The 27794-nt window shown below is 33.2% G+C and overlaps 2 protein-coding genes across 2 annotated transcripts; one reads left to right on the top strand and one right to left on the bottom strand.

Moving 5' to 3' along the window:
* Positions 1-983: 983 nt before the first annotated feature.
* On the bottom strand, positions 984-4643 carry LOC123688857. Its single transcript, XM_045627582.1, has 3 exons — positions 4323-4643; positions 2418-2531; positions 984-1238 (listed from the first exon to the last, which is right to left on the bottom strand). The coding sequence occupies exons 1-3, from the start codon at positions 4429-4431 to the stop codon at positions 1141-1143; spliced, it is 321 nt and encodes a 106-aa protein (XP_045483538.1). The 5' UTR covers positions 4432-4643; the 3' UTR covers positions 984-1140.
* A 2882-nt stretch (positions 4644-7525) lies between these two features.
* Positions 7526-26825, top strand: LOC123688856. The gene is made up of 5 exons (XM_045627581.1): positions 7526-7784; positions 14222-14453; positions 23253-23357; positions 26384-26507; positions 26608-26825. The coding sequence occupies exons 2-5, from the start codon at positions 14285-14287 to the stop codon at positions 26642-26644; spliced, it is 435 nt and encodes a 144-aa protein (XP_045483537.1). The 5' UTR covers positions 7526-7784; positions 14222-14284; the 3' UTR covers positions 26645-26825.
* The last annotated feature ends 969 nt before the right edge of the window (positions 26826-27794 follow it).

Raw genomic sequence — 27794 nt, 5'->3', positions numbered from 1 at the left:
CGGACATTTTCGTACTTAATAATAGTTCGATGCATAACTTTATTGACCGATGGAAACGATAAGAGTATGTGTCGATATATTCATTTATTGGGTACCTACTACGATCCAAAAGCACACCTGTCTATTAATCCGTTTGTATCGAAGGAGGACGTGAAGGTATTTCTTAAGTGAAACATACACAATTGAATTTCATTAACTTTGAATCAGTTCTAAAATCTAACTTTGAGGAATTAATTATTCAATCGGATTTTCTACAATCCAGTGGCCACTCTAGGGAGAGGCCAGGGGTTCCCGGGCACCCCATAAAATTTGGCAAGCTAAGGCTTAGATAATTACAAAATGAGCAGAATTATAATTTTCGCGTATTATTTCGATTTACTTTGCCCCCCTCAAAAAAATCCGGATCCATTGTCCACCCTTTTTTCAGAAAGCTGGCGTCATCACTGCTTTGATCATTATACTCAATAATGAAGAAAATGATGAAGTAGAATCAATTGAAATTATCGCATAACATACATACATACTTATTTGAACACAAGCCCTAGGTCACTTGAAAATAAGTTAAGATAAGTTGTAAGACAACATACCTATATCGATATAAAAATGTAGGTAGTTTGAAGAAATTTCCTAATAACATTCATTTGGTGTATTGGATGAAACAATTTTTAATTTTCATGTTTACTAATACTAAGATAAGATTATAACATCGTGAATACGAAGAAATGAATATGAGAAAGCGCGCATAAATTCGTTATTCGAATTCAGAACATCAAAATTGATATAGAATCAGCTCAAAAAACCTCGACACCACAACAGCTGTTCCCCTGTGTTATCATTGTTGTTTTTCAGCCTCGGCGGAAAATTCAAAATCAGTTGATATGCCGCCACAGGCATATCTCGCCATATTGATATAATAAAACTTCAAGAAGAAATCAATATCAAATAAATTTCAAACACCTAAGAGGGTAAAGTAGGTATATGCATATGTATCATGTAATTTATTACAACATTTCAAAATAAAAATATATTACAGACGGAAGTTAGTAATAATGTATCATTCACTGCACTTGCACATGATATTATTACACTTTTGATCAGAGAATTTACACATTTAATTTCCTAGCAAAATGAGCATTCGTTTTAACAGCAACAATGCATCATGTACTCGTAATCTTGGCATAGTCCGTAACCATTCATAGGGCATTGGATTCTTGTACTACATTGTATTGGAAGGGCATCTGGAAAAAAAAGACATTCAAACATCCACAGCAGTCCATATCAATTTCCTCAAAAAATGACAAATATAAATTTACTAGGTACTCTTTTCTAGTCACCTGGAAAGCCATGGCAACCATCTCTTTAAAATACAGGGTGTCTCAGCGAGAATTTGACCTTCACCAGAACTCAGGAACGAAGAGTTTTCGAAGATTTACAAAAAGACACTGTTTTGAGTGTGATGAATTTCCATCATGAGTTCGTTCCGAAAAAAACCACCACCATAAAGGTGGCATTACACCCCAACATTTTTTGAATAGGGAAGAGATGTCGAGTGTTGGTTTCTTTCAAAGTTATTTATGTTTAATTTAGCTACAATACGAAGATTTGTGAGTCTATTAACTGAATAATGATGTACATGAATTATTCTTAAATTTCTCTCAGTTTTTACACATGATAACTGATTTCGATAAAACAATTCAACAATTTCTAAACGTTGTTGAAGAATGTATATTTACATGATGGCATAACCTACTCAAAACAAATTACATGAAACATATCGAAAAACAATATACAGTGTTGACATTATAACTATTTCAAATTGTTTAATTCCTATTGGAAAACCCGTTATTAATATCTCAAAAACTCCAATATCAGTAATAAAATCTCTATGCCACTGGATTCTACGTTAAATATTTATAATGTTCGTTTCATTTTATTATATTTTGGAAATTTTTGTTTGCTAATTATGTTATTTGCTATTTATGTTATTCATGTTTTTTTATATATTGTTTCTACATCAGATGTTGACTCCCCATGTACTTTTGATGGGTTAAAATAATCTTCCATGTATTTATTAGGAGGATGAATAAATAAATAAATAAATAAATAAGCGATCTATATAGTCCTATATGTCTCAAAAACAGCATTTGCAAATAACTCTATAGTACATAAACTATAGCAGACCAAGCAAATATTTTTGGAGTAAAATCATAAAACCTATGGATTTGGAACACCCTGTACATTGATATTTAGTGCATCATTAGCGCGTTAGATTAGGTATAGAGAGACTAGAGATAGGTCCTGGGTGAATATGTTTTTTACTCTATGACTTTTTTTCAATTATTGGAATATTCTCAGATAGAAGGAAATAATAAATAACCATACTCCATAGTGTAAAATTTGCTGTGATTTTCTCTTACCATAAAATCGAGCACACCCACAGCAGTAACCATGAATTATCGCTGGATCATCATCACAATAATGGTCAGGACATCCATTGCAAACTGGACCCAAACCTAAGAATGGAATGTGAACTAAAACAGATAAAAATACAAAATAAATTTACTGCAAAATTTGAAATCCTTTCACGAATACACGAATCAAGTACAATTTCTCGAAAATACTGATATTCAACAAAATTTAAATAAATAAGCTCTATTTAGAATTCGGCTATTGAAAACAATATAAATTTAATCCATTTAACTCAATTAAATTCTTCATAAATGTAGCTTATTAAACACTTTTTAAATTCTTTATACTTAATTATTGCAATATTTGATATTTTCAGTTAGTTTATTGAAAAGAATCCCCTGATAAATGTGGATTTTGTATATACAGGGTGAGTCAAAAATGTGTACCGTGTTTTTCATTGAAAAATAAGTATGGTTTGATGAATAAACAAATGACCCAAAATTGAGGGAGATATATCCTTCCAAAGTTGATAAAATTAAAAAAAAAATCTCCGCATAACTTCTAAAACGGTGAATGCAACCAGATTGAAACTTCGAGCATTAATGGATGTTGTTAAAATCCTTTTTTTTATCACTCATCATTATGTACATGAAAAAGGTGCCCTTACCAAATACAAAAAGTTGAACCGTTTTCGAGATATTTGAGTTTTTGCAGTCAGATGATGTCAGCAAATTCATTCATCGAGAGATTCATGGATAACCATAGAAGTTGTTCCAAAAACATCATGACTCACCCTCTAAAAACACCCTTTATAACAATATCAGAAATATAGAAGTGTAATAAAAAAATGTATTTTAACAACATATATTCATGCACGAAATTAAAATCTGGTGGCATTCACCGTTTAGAAGTTATGCAGAGAATTTTTTTTTAATTTTGTCAGCTTTGGAAGGATATACCTATCTCCCTCAATATGCCAGAAAGCTCGGTAAACATTTTTGACTCATCCTGTATATATTTATACGGGGTGAGTTACAAGTGAGTTCACAAGTTATTACTTGTAGGTAATTAAATAACTTTCGATTACCTACTTTGTCGACCAACTCACTTTAAATTGTATATCTTTTTGAACAATATAATAATGACAAAAGTTTATTATCATCAATATTTTTTTTGTCAAAATGACTTCAAGACTATCATACCTAATAGTATATCATACCATTAGTAAAAACTCACTTCTATGTAATGAAATATCGGATATTACCAGTGAGATAAAAAGTGAAGGTTAGTAAGGCCAATACGATGGAAATATCGTACTCTCCTTGATTTTGTGCAGTGCGCCATTAAATATGATATCAATAACATTCCTCAAGTAACAAGGTAGGTATATTGATATTATTTTCTGAAAGATTAGGTGTTCACCATCACAACACAAAATCTCAAAATATCAGAATTAAAATAGGTAGATATCCTTTTCCAAAGAACTTCAACATTTTGATAAAATTGGAATTTCAAAGATACGTTCAACAAATTCTGTAAAAATAATATGAACGTTGAACGTCTTTATAAGCTTAATTTTATGTTTCATAATATAAGGAAGAGAAAAACAATAATCAAATTCTTCAGATGAATTCAAGATACCTATATATGAAAAATTCCAGAAGAATATCGAAAAAAATATATACATACAAGCAAAATCGCAAGGAAATTTTGAAGAACAATGAACTTTACAACGATCGGATCTGTTGTAACGAAATTATTGGATTTTTTTTTCGATATTTTGGTTTGACTTTATGAACTGATGATAGATCGACCTGTTCGGCGAACGAGCTCTCAAAAAACATGAAGTGAGTAAGTGAAAAGTGAAATATTAAAAAGTACAAAATACTAATAAAAATTATTGAAAGTATTACCTCTTCTAGCCATTTTGTTTAGCTCTGTCATGTCTTCACTTGGGAAAGCTACTGCCATCGATAAAACAGATACAAAACATAAGAGAAAACAACCCTTCACAAGAACCATTGTGTTAGTTTTCAACACCTGGAAACATTCTCAGGCATTTAAATACTTTCATGTAAAATCGTTCATCATAAACTAGTTTTTGTTATCCCTATCTTTTTGCATTCTTCTTCTGACAAAGTAGACAAAAAAGAGATTACCTTCCTGTATTTTGATACCAAGCGGACAATTGATAATATTAAACTTGGGTTGTGAAATGCTTATTTACCTCATTAATGGTAAATTTGTAAGAAAACAGGGTTTGTTTCCTGACGAGGAATTTATAGTTGTGGAATTTCGGAGAAACAACTTGAAAACGGCAATTTGAGATAAAATCGTCATATTCCTCAAAATAAAACGTATCTATCATATTTCAATTTGAATGATTTATTTTATAGACCTTCAGAATATCATTTTGCGGAATATGATAAATTCGATATTCTAATTGAATTTTTGATAGTTCTCTTATGATTTCTGATGATGCTATCAAGTTATCAACACGAAATTTGGCAGGAAAATTGAAATCTAGTATTTACTTCTGAATGGAAAGTTTTCTAATTCGGGTTGTACCAGTAGTTTTGAAATTATTTACCTAACAAAATCCCGAACCACCATATTCACGAAACCTCTCAATCGAACCTATCCTGAAATTTTCAAGTTTCTAGGTCTTTTCTTTTAAGAGGGTCATGATGTTTACTGCTGTACCGGACTAGACGAGCGCTCGAAAGCTCAAGATTTCACGTCAGTGCTTTCTTAATTTTCTTCCGATATTCTGATTGATATTTCTCTAGTACTAGTTCTGACCACGCTATTATCACAAAATTTTACTATTCTATATTCTTTAATTTTTTTTATATGGAAAACAGTGCTACGTAAAATTCGAGTGAACATGTTTCACTTTCCTATACGATAGAGTACCGCATGTAAGCTGTAACTTCTATATTTCGATGAGGAGATTACCTATCGCTGAAACTCAATATGAAATAGAACAAAAAGAATTTCTAGAAATTTTTTATTAACAATCATTTGAAAAAATAAATTCGAAGTCTACAAGTTGATTTCCAATGATTACCCTACATAATGCCTAATAACTTAATGTCCTATATAAGTCAATAGTTTGTGCATATTGTAATAGATAATAAAAAGATCATTCAAGAAGAGGATAAACATGAACACCAAAGGAGTTATTCTTGTAATAAGTGATGTTCACTTGAATATATTGAAACTATTCAAAAGATTGGGGCCTTACCTCTGAAAATATTTTCCAAATTCTCCATACAAATAATAGAATATGGGGTTTTCCAAAAGGTTTCTTTCTGATATAAAAAAATGAGTATATTTTAAGAGAAATCAATGGATGTTTATTTCATTGTAAAGAGGAAGGTATGCCATTAACGATGGAAAACGACGTCAGCCTAATGGCACCACCGTTTTCATGAATTTTCCTTGACTAAGTCGTACATTTGCAGCTGCATGTCCTTCATAACGAATTCCATCTTTAGGGTGTTGAATGCATTGTGCAGTATTGACCTAGACCTTATCTTTCACGTGCCTCAAAGAAAAAAGTCTGAAGCTGTTAAATCACAAGGTCTAAATAACAAGTTCCCTCCATCGAGAAATAACAGGGTCAGAAAACTTTTCTTGCAAAATTGAGATAGCTTCGTTGCTTATGTGGCACATAGCGGCGTCTTGTTGAAAATAAACCTCGTCCACATCAATATCCTCCAATCACAGCCATAAGAAATCATCAATCATAGCTCGGTAGTGCAATCCATTCACCCTAATAGTTGCACCAGCCTCATTTTCGAATAAGTAAGGTTCAATCACACCACCCACTCAAAAACTGACTATTTTTCAACAATCATCTTGAGTTTTCCGAGTCGCAATTGCTACAATTCTGCTTATTAATGTAGCATCCGAGGTTAAAATGGGCCTTAACATTAAAAATGATTTTTGCAAATCATTTTGATGCATTTCAAAGACCCAATTAATGAAGAAACAGCGTTGCTGGTGATTGACCTGCTTGAGTTCCTGTGTTAACTGGGCTTAAAAAGCCTTAAGACTCCAGATCTCACGCAGATTAGTAAAATACGGTGTAATGTCATTTGTGGAGATGCAGGAATGACTAATTCCCAAGATATAGGAGGAATTAACAAACCTGGGTTTTCATCAACACTATACTGTTACTGGAAAATTTGAAAAAATGTGAGTCCTCATCGCCACCATTTTTTAATAAGAATCCCATTAACTCATGAACCTTTGAGTTTTTACCCAAGGTATGGGATATTGCCGAAATTGTCATCAAAAAAGCTATCTAATGATGCAATAATATACTGGGTGTGCCATTTGAAATAAGGAAGTAGTACCTATAGTCTGTTTCCGGTATAACCGTTAGTTGTAGAGAGCTGAAAATATTTTAGGGAGAAAGATCATTGTCCCAAACCACAATATGCGGAATGCGAATTTTCAGCTCAAAATTATGATGAGTTTTTCATAAACGTCTAATAGGCCAACCCGGTGAATCACCCTGTATAAGATATTGAATATCTATTGATATATTGGAACTCAGGCAGCAAAAGTGTAATGTTAAGCTTATTAAGTCCTTATTAGTTTTCATGAATTTTTGGTAATCTTTCACATTTTGTATCTATAAGAACCTATACCTCAGTTGGCCTACATGCTTTTTTTTGTATCAGTCGAAATGAAAAATTTACTTGAAGAAGCAACACAACCCAATAGTGTTAGAATTATTGCAATTGGCGGAAGTCAATTTAATTTCATTTCATTTGATGATAAATTTCCACCAAGTAAGGACCGAATTCATAAAAAAAATCAATATTTTTCTTTAAACAGCTAAGAGTTCGTATTTCCTGATACATTTTCCGACTGAGTTGAATTAGATCGAATACATTCAACAAGGTCGATGAATTATACATAAACAGCATTGAAAAAAAAAATCATAACCCTGATTCAAAAAACAACAACAAAGTTCAGGTTGTTCGCCTGAAAAACCAATAACTATTTCTTACAGTTGAAGGTTCCCTGCAAGTAACACAATTACGTTTTCAGTGAGTCAGGCAGCGCTAGTAGATGATAGTTTTTAATTGATGTTAATCAATATGCTAAAGGCTCGACTGTCGGGTGCATTACATGACTCTTTCAGTACTCTGGTACTTTGCCGTCAAGAATTTCATTTTGAGTGCGTTTGTGAGCGAGAACTAGCGCGCATGGTGTTGAATCAAATGAACGTAGCCGGCGACTTCATCCACAGTTAACTGCGTTTGTTATTGGTGTTGAATCGTTGGATTATCTCGGGTTGGTTTTTCACGTCGGATTTTTCCCGCCTGTCGGAAGCCTTCTTCGATCTGGGATTTTTCGTGAGTTTTCACAATACATGTTAATTTTTTCAGAATGTTTCATATTCGAGTTATCTGGAGTGAATTTTCCACGTTTTTCCGTAAGATTGTGATGATTTTGATTTTAAATTTCACGTGTTCTTTACTGAATGTTAAGTATATTGGATTTGAATCAATGCGAAATGAAATTTGGGAAGAATAACATGAAAGATATTCATAAGCATATTGCCAAATTTATTCGCTTAATTTTTCGAACTTTTTCATAATACCTATATACGTAAATTTTATGGAGGTGTATTTTATCGTTTTTACAATTCAAATTTTTATTTATTCAGTGAAATTTGAAGAAGTAATCTCGAAAAGTAATGATTTGGCATTTAACTGAAAAATTCATTCAAGTTAAAGACAGGTATATTTCATTTTCCTCAATTTTTGATGTTATGAAAATGATAAAAGATGTAAGTATATCGGATTTGAATTAATTCGAAATGAGATTTGGAAGGAATAACATGAAAGATATTCATACGAATATTGCCAAATTTATTCGCTCAATTTTCAGACCTTTTTTTATAATATATATACCTACGTTGATTCCATATATGTAGATGTATTTTATCGATTTTATATTCAAATTTTCATTTATTGAGTAAAATTTGAAGGAGTAATCTTGAAAAGGAATGATTCAGCATTTAATTGAGAAAAATTCATTCAAGTTAGAAACAGGTATTTTATTTCCAACAATTTCTGATGTAGGTAATGCAAATATTAAGGGATGTAAGTATCCTTTGTACGTTTGTTGATATTCATATTCTTTTTTGTCGCTACATTTTGCATAACTTTCTATATTATAATTTATCCATCTAAACTGAAGTCAAAACTTCTGAAAACAAAAATTATATGTTATTATAGATAATCAATTAATTCGCGGAGTTCTTATTGAAATAACAACAGAATTCTTGAAAATAAATGCTGCCATGAAAATCTCTTTTTGCGTCTTCTTGGCATTTCTTCGACATTTCCTGTTTTCGTGTAGAAGTTATTTAGCAGAAAAGAAATAACCACTATTTCCCTGTCAGTATATCCGATCGGTTGAAATTTTGCTCTTTTTTATAAATAACAATGTCAAGTCCATGCAAAATCAAATCGAACAGAATATTGAAAATAAATAAATGAAGCACTGACGTGAAGTCAGGATATGACTCAGAACTATTACCTACATTTCTGTGATTTTCAAAGGTGCACTTGTTTGAAAGTTCAGAAGAAATTTTTTAGGATGCTATGGTATGCTTTATAAAGATTGGATGAAATTTCAGATTTATTTGATCTATTATCGTTCACATATGTTCAGAACATTGTATGTCGAACTAAGATTTGGAACTCCCAAATTCTACTGATTACATTTTGGAATAGATTGTTGGACCAATTTGCTGCAAAAATAAGTTGCCTATTTTATTAAGTTCCACAATTTACAAAGGTTGGAAATAAAATAAATAAAATTTTACCGCAAAATCTTAACTCCGTGGAAGAATTTCTATTAGGAAGAAGGAAATAAAAAATCATCGTATTTCCAAACTTTCATACTAGGAAATATGAAATAAAACATTACTGTCCTAAAAAGGCATGTTGACGTACCTACTCTGGGATGACTATGAATCCCATTCAATCCTAAGATACTCATGAAAAGAGGGAGTTCAAAGAAATTGACAATAACCGGATATCTGACGATAAAGCGTCAGAATGCAATCTGAATATCAACGAAGTTATTACAAAATCAGTTGTGATATCCGTTCATGTTGAACTAAGGAGATCTTCCTGGAAAAATTCCATTTATCTCAAAGTTCCTAAAAGGAATAAAATCTTGTGCAATTGATTCATGAAACAAATTCGAACATGTTGATTATTCTTTAATTTACGTGACACTTTTCGAAACTCATTGACGTTTTGAAACGTTTTACTTTTCGTAACTAGCTCCGAAAATAGTAATTTACGTAACAAGTCCGGAAAATAGGGTGTTTTTGGACGAATAGACAAAATTCCAGGACGAGCGTAAGCGAGTCCTGGAAGTCTGTAAGTCCAAAAAAACCATTTTCGGGCGTGTTGCGTACAGTGCATCCCATTTTGGGTGAGACAGCCAGGTTTCTCGCTTGTTATTTAAGATAGAGCCTTGCGGTTTTCATGTTCCTGTCCTACTTTTTCGTGAAACTCAAGTTGGTCTAATCAGATTTTGCATAACTGTTTCCGTTCAAGAGATACCGGGCGATTTTGGAAATTGATACTTTTCGGACCCCTCCTTTATCTCCGAAGTTAGTAGAAATAATGCTGAGGTAAAAACTACATCTGAATCAGAATTCTGCGTAGAATCCAGTGGCGTACTCAATTTTTTTTTCGGGGTATGGTTTTGAAGATTCAACACAAACCTATATTTTTTTCAATGGAACACCCTGTATATTATTACTTCGTTGGATTCGTAATTTTTTTCCTTCAAAATGATGAATGATACTATGTAGGTAGGATGTTCAGAAATATAAAAAAACACTAAAACATCTGATAATGATGCTTTTTTTGTTAATGGGTCATGAATTTCCTAAGTTTCAATAACAGGATTATTACTTTTGATTTTTAAAAAGTAGTAGGTCATTGATGATACGAACATTCTTGTTGTTATTATGGCTACTATGCATTTGGCAGCATTGTTTTATCAAGCAAGCATTGGCAAGAAAAAACCAATCTGATCTAGCTGTCATCGCAATGAATTATTATTATTATTATTGATTCTTTTTTTATATGGGAAATCCATTGCCCATTAACAAAAAACCATCATTATTTGATGTTTTAGTGTTTTTTTATATTTCTGAACATCCTACCTACATAGTATCATACATCATTTTGAAGGAAAAAAAATTACGAATCCAACGAAGTAATAATATACAGGGTGTTGCATTGAAAAAAATATAGGTTTGTGTTGAATCTTCAAAACCATACCCCGAAAAAAAAATTGAGTACGCCACTGGATTCTACGCAGAATTCTGATTCAGATATGGTTTTTACCTCAGCATTATTTTTACTAACTTCGGAGATAAAGGAGGGTTCCGAAAAGTATCAATTTCCAAAATCGCCCTGTATCTCTTGAACGGAAACAGTTATGCAAAATCTGATTAGACCAACTTGAGTTTCACGAAAAAGTAGGACCGGAACGTGAAAACCGCAAGGCTCTATCTCAAATAACAAGCGAGAAACCTGGCTGTCTCACCCAAAATGGGATGCACTGTATAATATTTTTTCGGCAACCATGTAAAATAACACTATCGCTACTGCTTTCCATATTTTATTGAGATTGCGATAAAAAATCATGCAAATTTTTGACAACTAATTTCATATGAACTGTCAGCCGTTATTTCGGTTGCTATGAATTCTATGATTCTTTTCTCTAATTCTGTGGTTATTTCGTTCATTCTTCCACATCTTGTAGAACAAAATCGTGCGAGAATATATCAGAAACGCACAGTTTTCATGGTTATATTTTATTATTCTATGTTGGCACTCAGAACTTTCCGCTACGGCTTTATCTGTCAATTCATCAAATTGCCTTAAAGAAATCAGTTCTGCCAACCAACATTTTTCAATGCAAAAATCACTAAATTATATTTATGGAAATATTTCATTAATTTCAATGAAAATGCAATGAATTAGAGAAAATAATGTATAATACTCGTACAGAAGGCTCATTCTACCACTCGTTCATTCCAAAACTCGCCACTTCGTGGCTCGTTTTTGAATTTTGAACTCGTGGAAGAATATCAATGCCTTCTGCACTTGTATTATAAATAACTATTCCGGCCTAGTCCGGGAAGTACGTACTTTCCGGACTAGGCCAAGAAATGCTACTTTCTCAGAGAAAAAGCGTCCGGGAAGTGAGCACTTCCCGGACGGTTGCCGAAAAGTAAAATTTTCGCAACTGTCGATGAAAAGTATATTTCGCAATTAATTGCAAAAAATACAGAACGATTGTAAGACTTAACCAGAACAATTATCTCTTCATTTTCAATCAATTCGATGTACCTACTCACCTACCAGATATTAGATATGAAGATACCTATAAAATTATTCAATTTTATAACACGAATAAAAAAATAATTTATAAATATTAATATATTTAATTTGAACAATTAGTGATGTTGACCCAGTAGACATTGGTTTCTGTTAATAATTAATTTGCGTATTTTCCATGTAATTTTCTCCAAGGATATTTGTTGCAATCTTTTGTTTATTAATTATGGAATTCTCCACATAACCCTCAGCAACTGCACCAGAATTCCATTCTCATTGCTGTTTAATTAACAGTGAATCATCTTCAAGATTTCACAACGACATCTTCAAAATTCGTGAGGAAAGTAGACGATGACCGCCGAAAACAGGGACAGTGCGAACAATAGTTTTTTTTTTGATTTGAAGAAAAATTGTGAAAATCTGCTTAAAAACTAGTTCTACATCATTAAAAACTATCAAAAATCATTACTGACCTAATATAACCTATTATTTGTTCAGTTAGGAATGATATTTGATGGTTTTTAATGATTTAACTAGTTTTTATGCAGATTTCCATGATTCTTCTTCAGAATTTTTTTTTTAAATATTAGTTTTCCATCATTTAAAACAGTGGCGACGCCAGCTTTCAAAAGCAGAGGTAACCAAGAGGGGGCCGGATTTTTTTGGGGGTCCAAAGTGAGGCGAAATTATAGTTCTGCCAATCTTTTAGCCTTAGTATGTCCAATTTTAGGGGGGGGGGTGGCAACAGAATTTTAGGGGGGGGGGGCGTGCCTCCAGGACACCCTCTAGCGTCGCCACTGATTGAAAACCATCAAGAATCATTCTAGAATGGTTATTTTCAATGAAAATTAAAAAAAAAATGAAAAATACGAGGGACCGACTTCGCAAACATTTATCGGATTCTTCATTTCCTTCTTTTTCTTGAAGATACTCGTACGAAATTTTACTAGTTTCAGAGAAATTACTGGATTCATTTCCAAGTAACTTTTAGAATTATAAGAAAATCATAAATGCATAAATGTAGCTATTAAAAAAAATACATGAAAGAATAGGAGAAGTTATTATTATTAAAAGAAGATCACCGAACCAGCAAAAATTTCTTCTACAATTCAGAACACAGAATCAATTATTGCCGCTTATTCGACTGTTTGAAACAGAAGCGAGAAGCGAAGACTTTTTTAACAGTGAATAACCAACCTATAAACATACCACACCCACACTACTACAACACAATAAGAGAGACCTGCTACTGAGTAATTATCCACATGAATAGCTTTTGTGGAATGGAGTCCATTAATAGTGTTTAAAAAAGAACATCCATCAATCTTCCTTTCAGATGCCGTGCACAATTACATCGAATTATTGCAATACATCACACTCAGAATTGCCTATCTATTTTGGAATGATTCTCAAGTTTCCGATTAGGTATAAAGGATGTTCCCAAAAAATTACCCACTCCGTTGCTGGGATAACTAGAACACTGCAAAATAAATTGGATTTGTTAAGCCAAAGTTTTCACAACGACTGTGTCGATAAAAATGCAAATTGCTGGAAAAAAAATTGTAGTTTTCAAATGTTTAGAATAATATATATGAATTTCAAGTTTCGTAAAGTACTTTGAAAAAAATTTTTTTTTTTCAAATTTTCTTTTCAAGCTTTGCTCAATTTTTCGACGGTTTTAGTGAAGAGACCAAAAGGAAATAGAATTAAAAAACCTTTTTGTTTTTGAGGTCAATCCTCTTGAAGAGATCGGTAAGAATTAAGAATCTCTTCTCTCAAAATGTGAATTTCAGAAAAACTACAAAGGATAATCATTTCGCCACCAAGTAATAAATTTATTGAACTAAATAAAATGCAATGAAGAAATAATACGTCCCAACATAATACAACGTTTCATTTTAAATTATGTCTATTATATTCAATATTGCTAAATTATAACAATAAATCACATACCCAATTATTCTTTTTTATGCTAGTTAACTTCAATTATTCTCGAACTTTGAATATTTTCAACGAAAAAAAAGCAATTGTTGTTTCTTATTTAAAATTCTTATTGTTTCATAACTATCGTCATGCATGTTTGAATGCAGAAAATGATATTATTAGATAATATAATGAAGTTGATATCGACTTTTGTTTTTCAAATTAATTCTAGACTCATCTGATCTTTTCAATAGAAAAGATCGCCTGCGCGAAAGACTATATTCCAATAAATTTGTGCCTTAGTTTCAGAGGTAAGCGTGTACAGAAAGACAAAAATTTGAAAATATTTGATTCGAATAGGTTTTCGTGAATTCATAAAATGTAATGATACGTCAGTTTCGACTGCTTCAGTATATGTAGATATAGAATAAAAGTAAAATAAGTAGAGTATATTGAAAATCGGAAAATATAACAGATTTTTTTTTCAGGAAACCACGAAGAGAATGAAATGTTCTTGAAGACTGATAGCAGTCATTTCATGAAAATGAACCATGCTGAAAATGTTAACTTGCCTTATCATCGCCATAGTATGGCATTTGGGAGATTCATCACCGATGATAGAGAACGATAGGAAAGTGCGTTATGAAGAATACATCATAGAGCACGAAATCTCGGCAACGCAAGCGAAGAATTCAGCTTTAACGATCGCAGTTTCTTCATGTAAGTGGAAGTTTAATTTTAGGCTAATCGATAGCTTTTATACGTGATTATAAATGATTGGGATGGAATTTGGGATGGAGTCTAAAAAAGATTATATTGGTATTTCTTCGTATTTATCGAATTAAAATTTGTTTGCCTAAGTTGTTTTAATTTTAACATTAATGTTGAAGTATCACTTGAATTGTTCCTCGTAGAAAGTATTTCCGGCCTTTCTCAATGTTAATTGATTTTGATAATTAATTATTGAATATTGCGTTAGAAAATTAACTTTTTTATTTTATCACTTGCTTTGAACACTTTCGTTTTAAATAACTTATTGTATGTAATACCTTTCAAATTACTATTTGATGTGGATAATTGTATTTTACCGTACTTCTAAAAGCCATTATTTTTCTCAAAATTCGTTTTTTTTTTCATTCCAGTTGGGAATATACTCTTTTTCAATGTTTTTGAGTAATGAATGGGTATAGGTATATCGTTTTGGAAATATTATGTCTCGATATTGTGAATATTTAATGAGAGAAACATATCAATTGAATAAAAATACGGCGTGTTCTAAATCATTAGGTCTAGAGTATCTGAATTTTGATCTGAGTTAGTATAGGTATCTTGTAGGAAACAAGAATGATGTTTATCGTTTTTTGATTTTGCGATATTTTCACGGTGATGTTAGGATACGATTCAGCAAGATTTTAATCTAATTGGTCTGAGGTATAAAAACGAAATGGAAATTGTTATTCTAAAAAAATCATAATTTTTCTACAATTTCAATTCATCATAATCTCACAAAATTCCATTCGCCTGCTTCAATTTACTGGGAAAATTTCTTGAATATTTTTCAATTCATAGGATTTAGACCCATGTATAATACAAAATATATCTAATTGTGCTATCCGTACTGCCAATTTCTTGAGAAATTCAGATGCTGGACATATATGCTCGATTGTTCCTACGCAAGTACCTACATAGGTACGTTTCATGGGGAGAACAAGGTATCTTTATCATCATGATAGTATTTACCATAACACTTAACTCGACAAGTCCCAGTACTAACTAACGGGTGTTTTTTTTTCGAGGTATATAACTTTCTTTAAGTTGGCATTACAGTTCAAGATGGCTACCGATTTAACAGCTGTCGAGTGATTTATTCTCAGTTTTGTTTGGCAATTCATCATGAATAGACTCACGCCTGAACAGCGCTTGCAAATAGTCCAATTTCATCTCGAACATAATGATTCTGTGCGGAATACGTATCGCGCACTACGTCCATTTTATTTTGTTTAGCGATGAAGCGCAATTCTGGTTGAATGGCTACGTCAACAAACAAAACTGCCGCATTTGGAGTGAAGCTAATCCTTAAGTGTATGTCGAAACATACAGAAAAACTGACTGTTTGGTGCGCTTTATGGGCTGGTGGAATCATTGGTCCGTACTTCTTCAAAAACGATGATGGCCATAACGTTACAGTCAATGGTGATCGGTATAGAGCCATGATTACTAACCTTTTCATTCCTGAATTGAACAACCATGATGTCCAGGAGCTGTGGTTCCAACAAGACGGCGCAACATGTCACGCAGCTCGTGCCACAATCGATTTATTGAAAGACACGTTTGGTGACCGCCCAATTTCACGTTTTGGACCTGTGAATTGGCCCACAAGATCTTGTGATTTAACACCGCTAGACTACTTTCTGTGGGGCTATGTAAAGTCTATGCGGATAAGCCACAAACCCTTGACCATTTGGAAGACAACATTCGCCGTGTTATTGCCGATATACGGCCACAAATGTTGGAAAAAGTCATCGAAAATTGGACGTCCAGATTGGACTATATCCGAGCCAGCCGTGGCGGTCATAATCCAGAAATCATATTTAAAATGTAATGCCACAAGATTATCTTGCGGATAAATAAAATTCAATCGAAAATCCATCGTTGTTTTATTGCAATTTAAAGTTCTATAGCTCTAAAAAAAAACACCCTTTGGTAAAAATCCATTTTCAATTAAAAATTTGACTTTATTCGTCAGTCATTTTCAATTGAAGATGACTCACCCTTAAGATTGAGACACGTACTCTAACGTTTCTATAATGTTTCAATACCTTTTTTGTGGAAGATTCGTGTTTGCCTTCACTAGAGCCGAATTTATTTGCCTGGAGAATTCTTTTGTGACCTGAAGAAAGCCAGTAATCACTGGGATTTCCAGATCTGGATGCTAATCTGGATGGTCAAGTAATTGGAAGCACAATTCGTTCAATTTGGATCATGTTTATCGTTGTTTTTCAACAAGTAGAATTGAGAATACCCGAAATTTTGATATAGATATAGACTTAACTCTATCTTTCGAAATGTTGACACATTTTTGTAGCTTGGTATTAACGAAAAAAAAGGGGTATGACACTGGTAGTCCCATGTGTGCGTCAGATGTGTTACCTTAGCTGAAAAGCTGACAACTCACTTTATATACACACAAATTTCATATATTTCGAGAACTGGAAATTTCATATACTTTGAGATATCGAAATTTCACAAATGAAATTCTTCTTAATTTCCCAATTATATCCTACAAAATTCAGAATGAACCTCTATTTCTTCACTATTTTGTAAACTAGTTTTGTCTACAAAATTTAAAGTTTTTAGCACCTTCCATTTGAGAGTTATTTTGTAAACAACAACTAGCTGGATGGACAAACATAATTATTTTGGACTACAAGTTCTTTATTCAAGGCTCAAAAATTAAAAATTACAGGAATTTTGTGCCTGCTGTTCCTCTGGAATAAACGCGCAAAAATGCTAAAATGATTAACACGTTGAGTTATTTAATTTCAGTAATTTTTAATTGCGCTTCCTTCTGATCAAAAACAATTCAAAAGCTGATAACATTCGAATGCTCTATTCATTATCAAAATATACTCTAGGAGTTTGGTCCATTGTTCCTGATGCACTATGTATAAAGCCTAATTATTCCAAATGAATCAATTTCTCCTTCTCACATATTTACAGATGACGCCGATGACGCAAATAATACTTGAGTTGAAGTCTTCATATTTGAGTATTCATCGAATCGTTTGATAATTGCTATTTAAAAAATCCAAGTAATATACTGTAGCAAAATCAAGAGGGCTGGCATGCTTGCTCATCCAGTTGCTATGCGAATGGCTTTGTAAAAACACATAATTATAAATTATGTCAATTTCTCTCCCACATACGTTCTTGATATACTCAACCTATCTACCTGTTTCGTTATATACCTGTGCCACATTAAAAAAGTCTTTTCGAGTAGAACATTCAATGTTTTAAAAATTTGAAAAATCTCTTGGACCTGTTAACTTTATCCTTGAGAAGGAAAAAACCATCCCTATACACGGCAACCCCAACTCCTCAAATTTGAAAACACCTTTCTTCCTGAATGGCAGTGAAATTCATCTGAATCATAAAATGATTACCTACCAATTTCAACGAGTCAAGACAGGTGGGTAAAATATGATGAAAAACGTCTGCTCCACATTTTCGATTTCAACCCTACAAAAAAAAACTAGGGGGGACAGATCTGGAAGTCTGACTGACCATTCTATAGGGCCCCTCCGACCGATCCACTGGTTGAGGAAATTCATATCTAAAAATCTTCTGAACCAGCCGATGACATACTGAGGCGAAGCTTAATCTTGCTGGAAAAACAGACGTAGTTCCAAGTGGCGATTATCATTCTCAAAGATGTCAATAAATAGAGGGAAATTAATTCTTCTAGTATTTAAAGGTAGCGTTTGCCTGTCAAATTGTGTCCCATGATGCTGTTATCAAAAATGCCCACCCAGACATAAATTTTGTGGTGTTTGTGAGTGAGTTTCATGAAAAATATACGACTTTCATCTGACCAGTAACGACTGTTATGACAGTACACTGTGCCATTCAGAAAAAAGACCATTCATCAAAGAAGCAAATGTTGAATTGAAATTGGTCTTTATATATTCTTTCAGTAAAACCTTAATAAAATTACAACCGGTGCCCGGTGGTCATTATCAACCTCTTTCAGTTCTTTGAGTTCTTTCATTTCCTGTGTGAATTTGATTTTATATGGAAAAACTTCGAATTTTTTGAGATTCCGATGAATTGGGAATGATAATGAGAGCAATTTTTTTTTTGTGCTTAATTATGGATCTGCACTGATCTGTCCTAATTCTTCAATATTTGAAGCTTCATTCATGACTATAAATATTCCTGATTCAAAACTATATTTCAGAACGGAAAAAGCATATTGAAATATCTTGAATATGGGAGAGTATTTCCTTATTCAATGGATTTTTTGCGTCTTACAAGAAGCTAAAGTCGTTGACTTTCAATCGATATCATTTTCGTGTTTCACCTCAGTGTGGTTTATTTATAACTATTAGGTATAATAGGGTATAGGGTATCTTGAAATCGAAACGTTTCATTTCCATCTGGGTTCACTAAATACTAAGAAAGGTTAAATAATTAATATCCGTTTGAGTTCGAACGAGGTTATTGATATACAACCACCACCCACAGAAATATGATATAGACTATTTGAAAAAAAAACTTATTCTTGAAGTAATGTTATCTGATTGCATGGTTTCAAGTTTTTCAATCCAGAAATGATCGCCCTTGAATGTTGCATTGGAGAATAAGATTTATTTACTGTTTATTTTGGTTTTTCAATAAATAAACAATCTTTATTGTGGAAATGTGATCAATATTTTCCTCTATTTCAAATACAATATATTTGACAAAAAAAAATTTGTTTGTTTCTCTTTGCTTTATGCGGGATGAGACACAATTCATTATTGATTAATTATAGTTATTCCACAACTGAATCCAAATTCAATAGTCCGTATTACAACCTCTTCTTTCAATCAACTGCCCAATATGCCTAGGCATCCCACGAATTAAGTCATTAATTGAATTTTCAGGAATATCGTTTCATTTTTCCTGAAGGGCTAAACTCAATTCCTGAAGGCGGGTTTTTGGCGATTGGATATTGCTCTCCCTAAGTAATCCTATAAGTGCTCAATTGGATTCGTGTCTTGTGAGTTTGCTGGCCAGTTCATTCTCTGGATATTGATCTCTTGAAGAATGTTTTGAACCCTTCATGTGGGGTGTGGTGGGGCGTTATCATCCTGATAAATTAAAATATCCCCAATTCCGTTACAAAGGGGAACAATGATTGGTTCAATGATATTTTCTACGTAAATGGCACCATACATTGTTCAACGATAATAAGATACCCCGTCAGCACATTATTGATTCGCCTTGAAAGGGCAGAACTTTCCGGGCGAAATTGAGTCGCTCTAGTCTGCCTGGACCTCTCCAAACCCTTTCTCGTTGATTACCACTTTCTAAACCGAATCGTGACTTGTGGTAAAAGTCATTGTGGTAAAAGCCAGTCTTCTGGTGTTCTGCCCATTGCCAGGTTATAGCCGAGGTACTCTTGGAGGTCTTGTTGCCCTCAAATTTGAGGAATGCAACCCTCTCTTTCTCCTCATGGTACTGGCTGAGACTACTCGTTTATAGGTTCTCAAAAAATGACTTCGAAGGGCTGTTACAGATACCGTTCGATTCCTCCGAGTAAGAGTAAGATTTGCGATATAATAGTCTTTCCTTACAGATGTTACTCTGGGTCGACCCAGATTTATTGTTTTCATTTAAGTGATAATAAGTGTGAATATTTCACATTCGACATGTTGAGAGTTGATAGGGGTGGGCAAGACTTTCGACGATGTATATTCAGTTTAGCATTTAAGTTTTTTCATTTGAATAAAATGATGGTTTAGGAAGGACTCTGGTTTTTGAGCGATTGTTTTCTGAATAAATCATTTCGTAACGATGTCTGTAATTTCAAACATCAAGTTGGGACTTTGTTGGAGGCAGCATTTCGGCCAAGTTCGACAGCCTCCTCTTCCTCACCTTACTGAACTTCTATTAGACCTTTGTTCTACTTTTTTGTTGGCTGTATTTTTTTTTTCTTTTTTATCGTTACTATCATTTTTTATAACTATTATTCTCGAATCTGTATTTTATTAAATTATCATCGAAACTATTCAGCATTTGTGTTATATCTTCTTTATATTCAGTCATCATTGATATGCCAATTTTACGATCATTCACTCTGCTACACTGTATTATCGTTCATTTCGATGATAACGGTCTCGATAAAGAGAATAAACAAATCTGGAGACAGATGATGTCCTTGACGAACTCCCTGTTTGTTTTTGAATCTTTCTACATCCATATAACTTTTTTTTGAGTTGGATAGGACCATTGTCACGCAGATAGCCATAGCTGTCTAGGTGTTGAAGTTGGTTGTTGCCCTATTGGTTGTGACTATGGAAAACAGAAATGGGCAGCTGGATCCTGTTGTTGACTCCGTTTATTTGTTGTTTTCCTCCCAGTGTTGTTCATCCTAACACTTTTTCACCGTATTGATGAGGGCCGATACTTAGTCCGAAACACGTGTTTACGGTTAGCTCTTTTCCTTGAGGAATGTTCACTATTCTTATACAGTTTACATTTATTGCTCTGACACTTCATTTTGTAAAATATTCGAGAATAAAACTACTGTTTTTGGGATAATATACATGTACTTGCTACATTCTGTCGGCTAACCGAAACTATTTGCATTTTAGACCGTCGCGACGGTCTAAAATGCAAATAGACGCGTCGTATTACTAGGTGAAGCCCCAAGGGGAACCACCTAGCATTATAGGTGAATCCTAGACGCGTTTCGTATAATGCGAATTTTTTCGGTTAATTGGGATTTTTCTTATTAAATAGTTCGTTTCGGATAAACCGGATTTCGGAAAATCACGATTCGGATAATCGGGATTGTACTGTATTTATTTTTTTCTGATGTTGAATAGGATGTGACTATATAAATCCAAATTAAAAGAAAAGGCCCCAATGAAGGTCTCTCGTATAGATTCCTTTCAAATCGTTTAGTATTCGGAGATATTTATTGGTAACTTCGTTGCTATGGAAGCCAGTATTTTTAAGTGTCATATGTTTCGTGATTTTGATTGTCAAAAGAATTGGAAAATAATAATCGTAGTTTTTCTCGTTTATAATATTAATTACCCATTTTTTTTATAAAGCAATATATATTCGGCAATATTCACTTTAGAGAACGACGAACCAATTGACATTGAGGAAGCAGTTCGATCTGCGTTATGTGTTATATCTACCTACCAAATCCGAACAAAACAGAAGTTTCCTGTTTTCATTTGAATAATCAAGAAAAATATAGAAAATTGAAAATAACTTGCCCCCACTCAAAAGAAAAAAATAAGATTTGCAGTGTTTTGAGGTATTTATTTATCTGTTATTGCTGTATATGTAGCAAAATTAATCACCATATATCATATTATGAAATTCTCCAAGTATTCTGATCGATTACTCACGACTTTCGGCAACTCAAATTGAATAACTACAGTTAATTGTAATAGAGACTACGATGACAAGCATCATTAGCGAGCTGTTAATTAAGCGTATGTTTTTATAGCTTGCTGAATACTAGACACTTGTGGTGAATTTAGAAATAGAATTTAGATTCTTAACATTCATGAACATTTTTCAACCCAACTGCGTAAATACGTTCTGCAGTTTGGCGAACGTGCTTTTTCATGTGAATGATGGAGCAGCATATCCAATTTCTCCGATTTTTTATTTAATTGATTCAGTCCTTACTTGGTGGAAAATTATATTGATTTGGTAAAAACTGTGGAAAGTAGTGAGTGTTTACAATTATTTTTTACCAAATTCTCCGATTTTGTTCCTCATTTGTTAGAAATGCATCTTGCATAACACTAAATATGGTTTAAAGATTTTACATTCACAATAATTATTTCAATTTGAAAAAGTATCCACATGATTTATTTCGACTTATTGAACTCCTAGTACTAAGCCACTAAAAGAAAATTCGATGCTTTTGAGCGCTCGTTCATTCATTCACCAATTGCATCGTTCTCACTCAAATATCAGTTTTTTTTTGTAATATTCTGCTTGAATCACCCATGGTTTTGATAATGACTTTTGTTTGTTGTTTAGTTGTCACTGCAATATTGCAGTGTTAGGTCAGAAAATGGTTTGTGATGCGTTACTCATGTCGTCATGTCAAACCCATGAGTTTTTTTCATGAAATCTGGGAAGCGTGGTGGCCATTCAATCGGCCTTCTTCTAACAATCTATTTTTTCTGATTTTTCATGGGACCGGATATTGAATGTATTAAATTAACACACTGTTGATAAGTTTTTGCTAAAGTTGATTCACCTTAAGCTTAATGGTACTTCTCAGTGCCTTTTGGTACACAACTTCGTTTGCGATAAAACGAATTCTACGGTGGAATATTTCCATCTTCTTCTTCTTGGCGTGCCATATCCGTTTCGGACGTTGGCAATAACCATGGCAAGTTTTATCTTGTTCGCTGCGTTTCATCAACAACTGTAAAAACATACTGTAGATACATTCACAAATAGTAGGAGAGATGACGCTACCTTTTGAGAAGTCGTTTCATAACGACGAAAATGTTAAAAAGGTATATCACCACTTAACATAACAGATTTTTACGTCAGCTACTCCAGTAGAGGGGATACTGATGAAAAATAAAGTGAAAATGTAATAAAAATTTTTTTCAAGTATACCTAATGCCCGAAAATTTGTGGGATAGGTATTATTTCTATCCCTTCTTATAAGCAATACTAACGAAATGTCTATTGTTGTTCTCGTATATTTGGCATTGTAGTTGGCAGTTGCCTAGTTTTATTCAGTCTTATTTTCCTTTTTATTTTCAGTTCGTATTCCTCCAGGCTGCCAGAACTGTACTGATCAAGAACTTCGTTATTGTACAGGGTCTGACTTGATCAATGACCACTGTTGCTGTGATAAACGTTTTTCTGGTAAGAGTAAAATAATATATGATACCTTTTTCTGTACCTATAAGTATTTATATGGCCATTGTGGTAGTTTTGTACAATAACTTACGATACTTTGTGACTAGCAAACTAGGCCGAATTGCCGCCCCTCATATATACGCGCCAGAAATGGTCGCTTCACTGTTTCATCCCTAACGACGGCCCTGGCAATCATTTTCAGATCGGGAGGTCGCGTCTTTTTTTTCTTGGCAATAATTCATGAAACGTTTGTCAGCGTATTCATATTCTTCTTTGTCTTCAATTTGGAGCTTTCGTCATGTAGGTATTTGAAACAATTTGAATTATCGAAAGTCGGATCTGTAAAAAGGTCGTGAAACTCCAGAAGGTGGTTTACCTAACGATGAGTAAGAGGAAGTGTAATCTGAATTACACTATCTGTGTTTCCTCTATTGCATACAAATTGGTTTCAGAAATTTTTATGTTCTACATCGTCACGAGAGATTCCTTAACGGTTTTTCATGCAGGAATACCAGCCATAAAAATGACCAAGTATTTTCAATCATGAAATTGTGATCGATGAAATTGAATTTCCTTAAATATTTTGAGAGAGATTTTTGGTGTGATGTAATATCATCTTCAATGCTAATGCATATTGTTCAATTTGAGATCTCCATTATTTTTTGCTCACATATAATAGAGGTAACTAGGTAAATACAGGGTGTCCCAAATTCGTATATGAATTTGACACATGGTTTCTCGGTCAAGTCGAAAACGTAGAAAAGCATGACCGGGAATGACTTTGGGTTGCTGTAATAGATCCATTTTTCATCATCCGTCACGATGCGATGAAGAAAACTCTTTCTTTTTTCCGTTGAAGCAGTTATTCACAGGCGAAAAACGACGTTCAAAGTCCCTTGGCTTCAATTCAGAAGGAACCTCGGAAGGAACCCAAGTTCCCTGTTGTTGAATGATTCCTATAACGCTTAGAAATAATTTGGCGGGCAACTCCTAATGCTGAAGAAAGCTCTGCTTGCATTTGGTACGGATCCTCACCTCCAATACAGCGTCTTCGAAGGTTTTTGGGCTTCCTTCACCTTAACTGGACTGTTGTCAATATCAAAATCATCGTCTTTGAAGCGCTGGAACCAATCACCACAAGTTGTTTCACTTATAGAACATCTTCGTGAACCTCTAGCAGCTCTCGATGCGCTTCAGCCTTCGTTTTCCTCGAATGGAAAAAGAAAATCAACACTTCCCGCAAATGACTATCATTTTGCCAAAAATCAAACATATTCAAACAAACAAAAATATATTACTTCAAAACAAAATCACTAATGTGTGTGTGTGTTTACCATATGTCTAAGTTTGGTTGGGTTCATGACGTTTTGGATATGTCGAAACCGACCAGCACTACAATGACTTGATAAATACAGTGACCACAATACATTCAAATTTAGCCTAAAAATGGCGAAAGAGGCGGAGCTTCAGCATAGGTTTTGAATTAAAAGGCCATAATAATTGAGTGAAATGATTTTTCCCTAATACTTATTGATCAATCGTTGTAAAAACGAAAGTATTATTCAGATCATATTTTTTTTATATAGTATAGTAGTATATTGCAATTGTACAATGAAAAGAATCTTTTAGATTTCACATTCATTTACATTTACTTAAAAGGTTAAAATTACAATTAAAAAAAAACAAATTGTAAGCTTCTAATAAATGATACATTCACATTAGAAACAGCTGAATTAAAATTTTACTGAAAATTATGAAATTGATATTATTCGAAAAATGTGCGCTTGACAAGTTGGCAGCAAGTGATTTACCCAAAATTTTGGTTTCGATAGCATAGACTAGGCAAAGAACAGAAGATTTCAGAATAATTCAAATAACAAATGCTAGAAGAAAACATAAGAAATACTCATACAGGGTGGCCATTTGAAAACGAAACAGACGAGATTACAGACGAAATAAAGTTTTTCGATAGAAATGCTCGGACAGGTCGATTTCTGTTTCGAGGGGGACAACTTAAGATGTAGGTTACGGACGCATAGCGCTTCAACCCTTGCTACTACAACCCTCACCCCCAAATTTTGAATAGGGAAGATGGGGTGAGTGATACCTCATTTGAAAGGTATTTTTATACTGATTTCAGCACAGTAATTGTTTTTTCATTTTATGCATTAGTTCTCGAAATATTCTTAACTAAGTATTTGAAAATGAAGTAGTGTTTTCATGGCACTTGTAGTGTTTTGTGAAAAATCGACATTTTGAGCTTCAAAACAACCATGACTGTGGCTTCCTTCCTAACTAACTAACGCATGAATATTTCGAGAACCAATGCATAAAATGAAAAAACAATTACTGTGCTGAAATCAGTATAAAAATACCTTTAAATTGAGGTATCACTCACCCCATCTTCCCTATTCAAAAATTAGGGGTGGGGGTTGTAGCAGCAAGGGTTGAAGCGCTATGCGTCCGTAACCTACATCTTAAGTTGTCCCCCTCGAAACAGAAATCGACCTGTCCGAGCATTTCTATCGAAAAACTTTATTTCGTCTGTAATCTCGTCTGTTTCGTTTTCAAATGGCCACCCTGTATATTAAAAATACCACTTACTGCCTTAGCTGAATAATAACAAGAGAAGTTTGATATAGTGAAGGGCTTCTAGACCAAAAATTTCATTAACAGATAACAAGTTTACTTCTATACCATGAAATTTTCTTACTTTTCCACTAAAATTGGTCTTATATTATGAAAAAAACAATAACCGGTAAACCCTAAAAGTAAACAAAAGAATTTAGCCTAAAAATGGCGGCTGAGTCGGCAGCCAATCAAAAATAGGACCGTTCGTGTGGCCACTGCGTTTCATCGAGTCACTGTAAACAGCACTTAACCTTAACCCTGAAGCCATCTATTGACAAACAGCGGGATCTTAGTTGCGCATCTAATATTAAACCGACTAGAACACACCACGGCTAAAAAGCAAAATTCATATAAGTGAATATAATATATGTTATGCTATTTATTCATATATTTATTTTCAGAATCATTACCCTTCATTCCACATACTTGTTACTCCGGCACAACACTTTGCAGAACAATTGCAGCAGATTGTGAGGAATACTATAGAATAAAATCTTGCTGCTGTGACAGATATGTTTTGAAATTGTGTGAGTAATTCATTGCTAAGATATCCAATTTTGTGTGTAGAAGAAGATAATTTGTATTGGAAACAGATATACATATAACACAAGATTTTTTTCTCTAGGGAAGCAGAAATTGATGAAAGGCAACAATTCCTGTAGAAGGGAAGCCAGCCCATTTTACTTAGTATTATTTTTGAGTATATTTCTTTCAATGCTTCATCCAAAGATTCTTATTTAATGTATTTTGTTGTTTTGTATTCACAGTATTATTTCTTCGCGACATGTTTAACATTATTTGTTAATTTTTACTTGTTATATATTGAATAAATGTTTAATATTCCGCTCGAGTTCTTTATTGACATGATGAGTTCCTGACAAGGTTATGCTAGAATTGTATGACACCTGTTATATAAATGAGTTAGATCCCAGCAAACACAAATACGTATCATAGACATAACATATATATTACAACGATCTATGTTACATAACAATGTAACATACACGCGCCTTTCTAGTACCGCTCAACGACCGCTCTATGTCCGCCTTCCGTTACATAACATGTAACAAAATTGCCATGTATCATGTACAGATCATGTAACATACATGATACATCGCTGGTATATTACATCTGTAATATTTATGGTACATCCTTTATGTATCATATACGTAGCTGTTACATTTCATGTAACATACATGATACATCGCTGGTATATTACATCTGTAATATTTATGGTACATCCTTTTTATGTATTATAAATATATACAGGCTGGCTCAGTTTTTTGTAGAATAACAGTTGTGAGAGTTTTCAGTTTTTAAGATGAAAACATAATATGAATATGGGTCGTAATTTCATAATAAGGAAGTTATATCGAGGTTGTTCAAGTTACCAGATTTATCAATAAAATCTTTAATTTTGAACAACCTGATGTCAATAACCTCCTTATGTTTTTGTGAATTTATTGACCTATAAAGTGACTATGACGCTTTCATCCTAAAAGTGAATACACCAAGTTACTCTACAAGAACTGGGCCAACCTATATATGGTTATATTACATAATATATACTCAGTAAAAAGTTCACCATGCAATATAAAAAAATTTATCCGTTCTATGTGATATAACCAAAAGAAATATATCTGCTACAAACAAGAGACATAAGAAAAATGTAATAGTTATCTGAATGTTTATATTACATATAGGTACTCAGAAGTAAATTCTCTATGCAATTCAAAAACAATACATACCTGTAAAATTCTTTCTGGAGGAAAAACTAATCAAACTACATATAAAAAATCTAAATAAGCCGAC

The sequence above is a fragment of the Harmonia axyridis genome, chromosome 1 (assembly GCF_914767665.1).
Source record: "Harmonia axyridis chromosome 1, icHarAxyr1.1, whole genome shotgun sequence".
Classification (NCBI taxonomy): Eukaryota; Metazoa; Arthropoda; class Insecta; order Coleoptera; family Coccinellidae; genus Harmonia; species Harmonia axyridis.
Note: the sequence above shows the minus strand (reverse complement) of the source record. Positions and strands in the feature narration are given on the sequence as shown.

What these genes read in the sequence shown, in the direction of transcription:
- LOC123688856 (XM_045627581.1), top strand. Translation starts at nt 14,285, where the DNA reads ATGCTGAAAATGTTAACTTGCCTTATCATCGCCATAGTATGGCATTTG. An exon ending in AACGATCGCAGTTTCTTCAT is followed by an intron (nt 14,454 to 23,252) that starts GTAAGTGGAAGT and finishes TTTTATTTTCAG; the next exon opens with TTCGTATTCCTCCAGGCTGC. An exon ending in CTGTGATAAACGTTTTTCTG is followed by an intron (nt 23,358 to 26,383) that starts GTAAGAGTAAAA and finishes ATTTATTTTCAG; the next exon opens with AATCATTACCCTTCATTCCA.
- LOC123688857 (XM_045627582.1), bottom strand. Translation starts at nt 4,431, where the DNA reads ATGGTTCTTGTGAAGGGTTGTTTTCTCTTATGTTTTGTATCTGTTTTA. An exon ending in AAACAAAATGGCTAGAAGAG is followed by an intron (nt 2,532 to 4,322) that starts GTAATACTTTCA and finishes TATCTGTTTTAG; the next exon opens with TTCACATTCCATTCTTAGGT. An exon ending in TGGGTGTGCTCGATTTTATG is followed by an intron (nt 1,239 to 2,417) that starts GTAAGAGAAAAT and finishes TTTTTTTTCCAG; the next exon opens with ATGCCCTTCCAATACAATGT.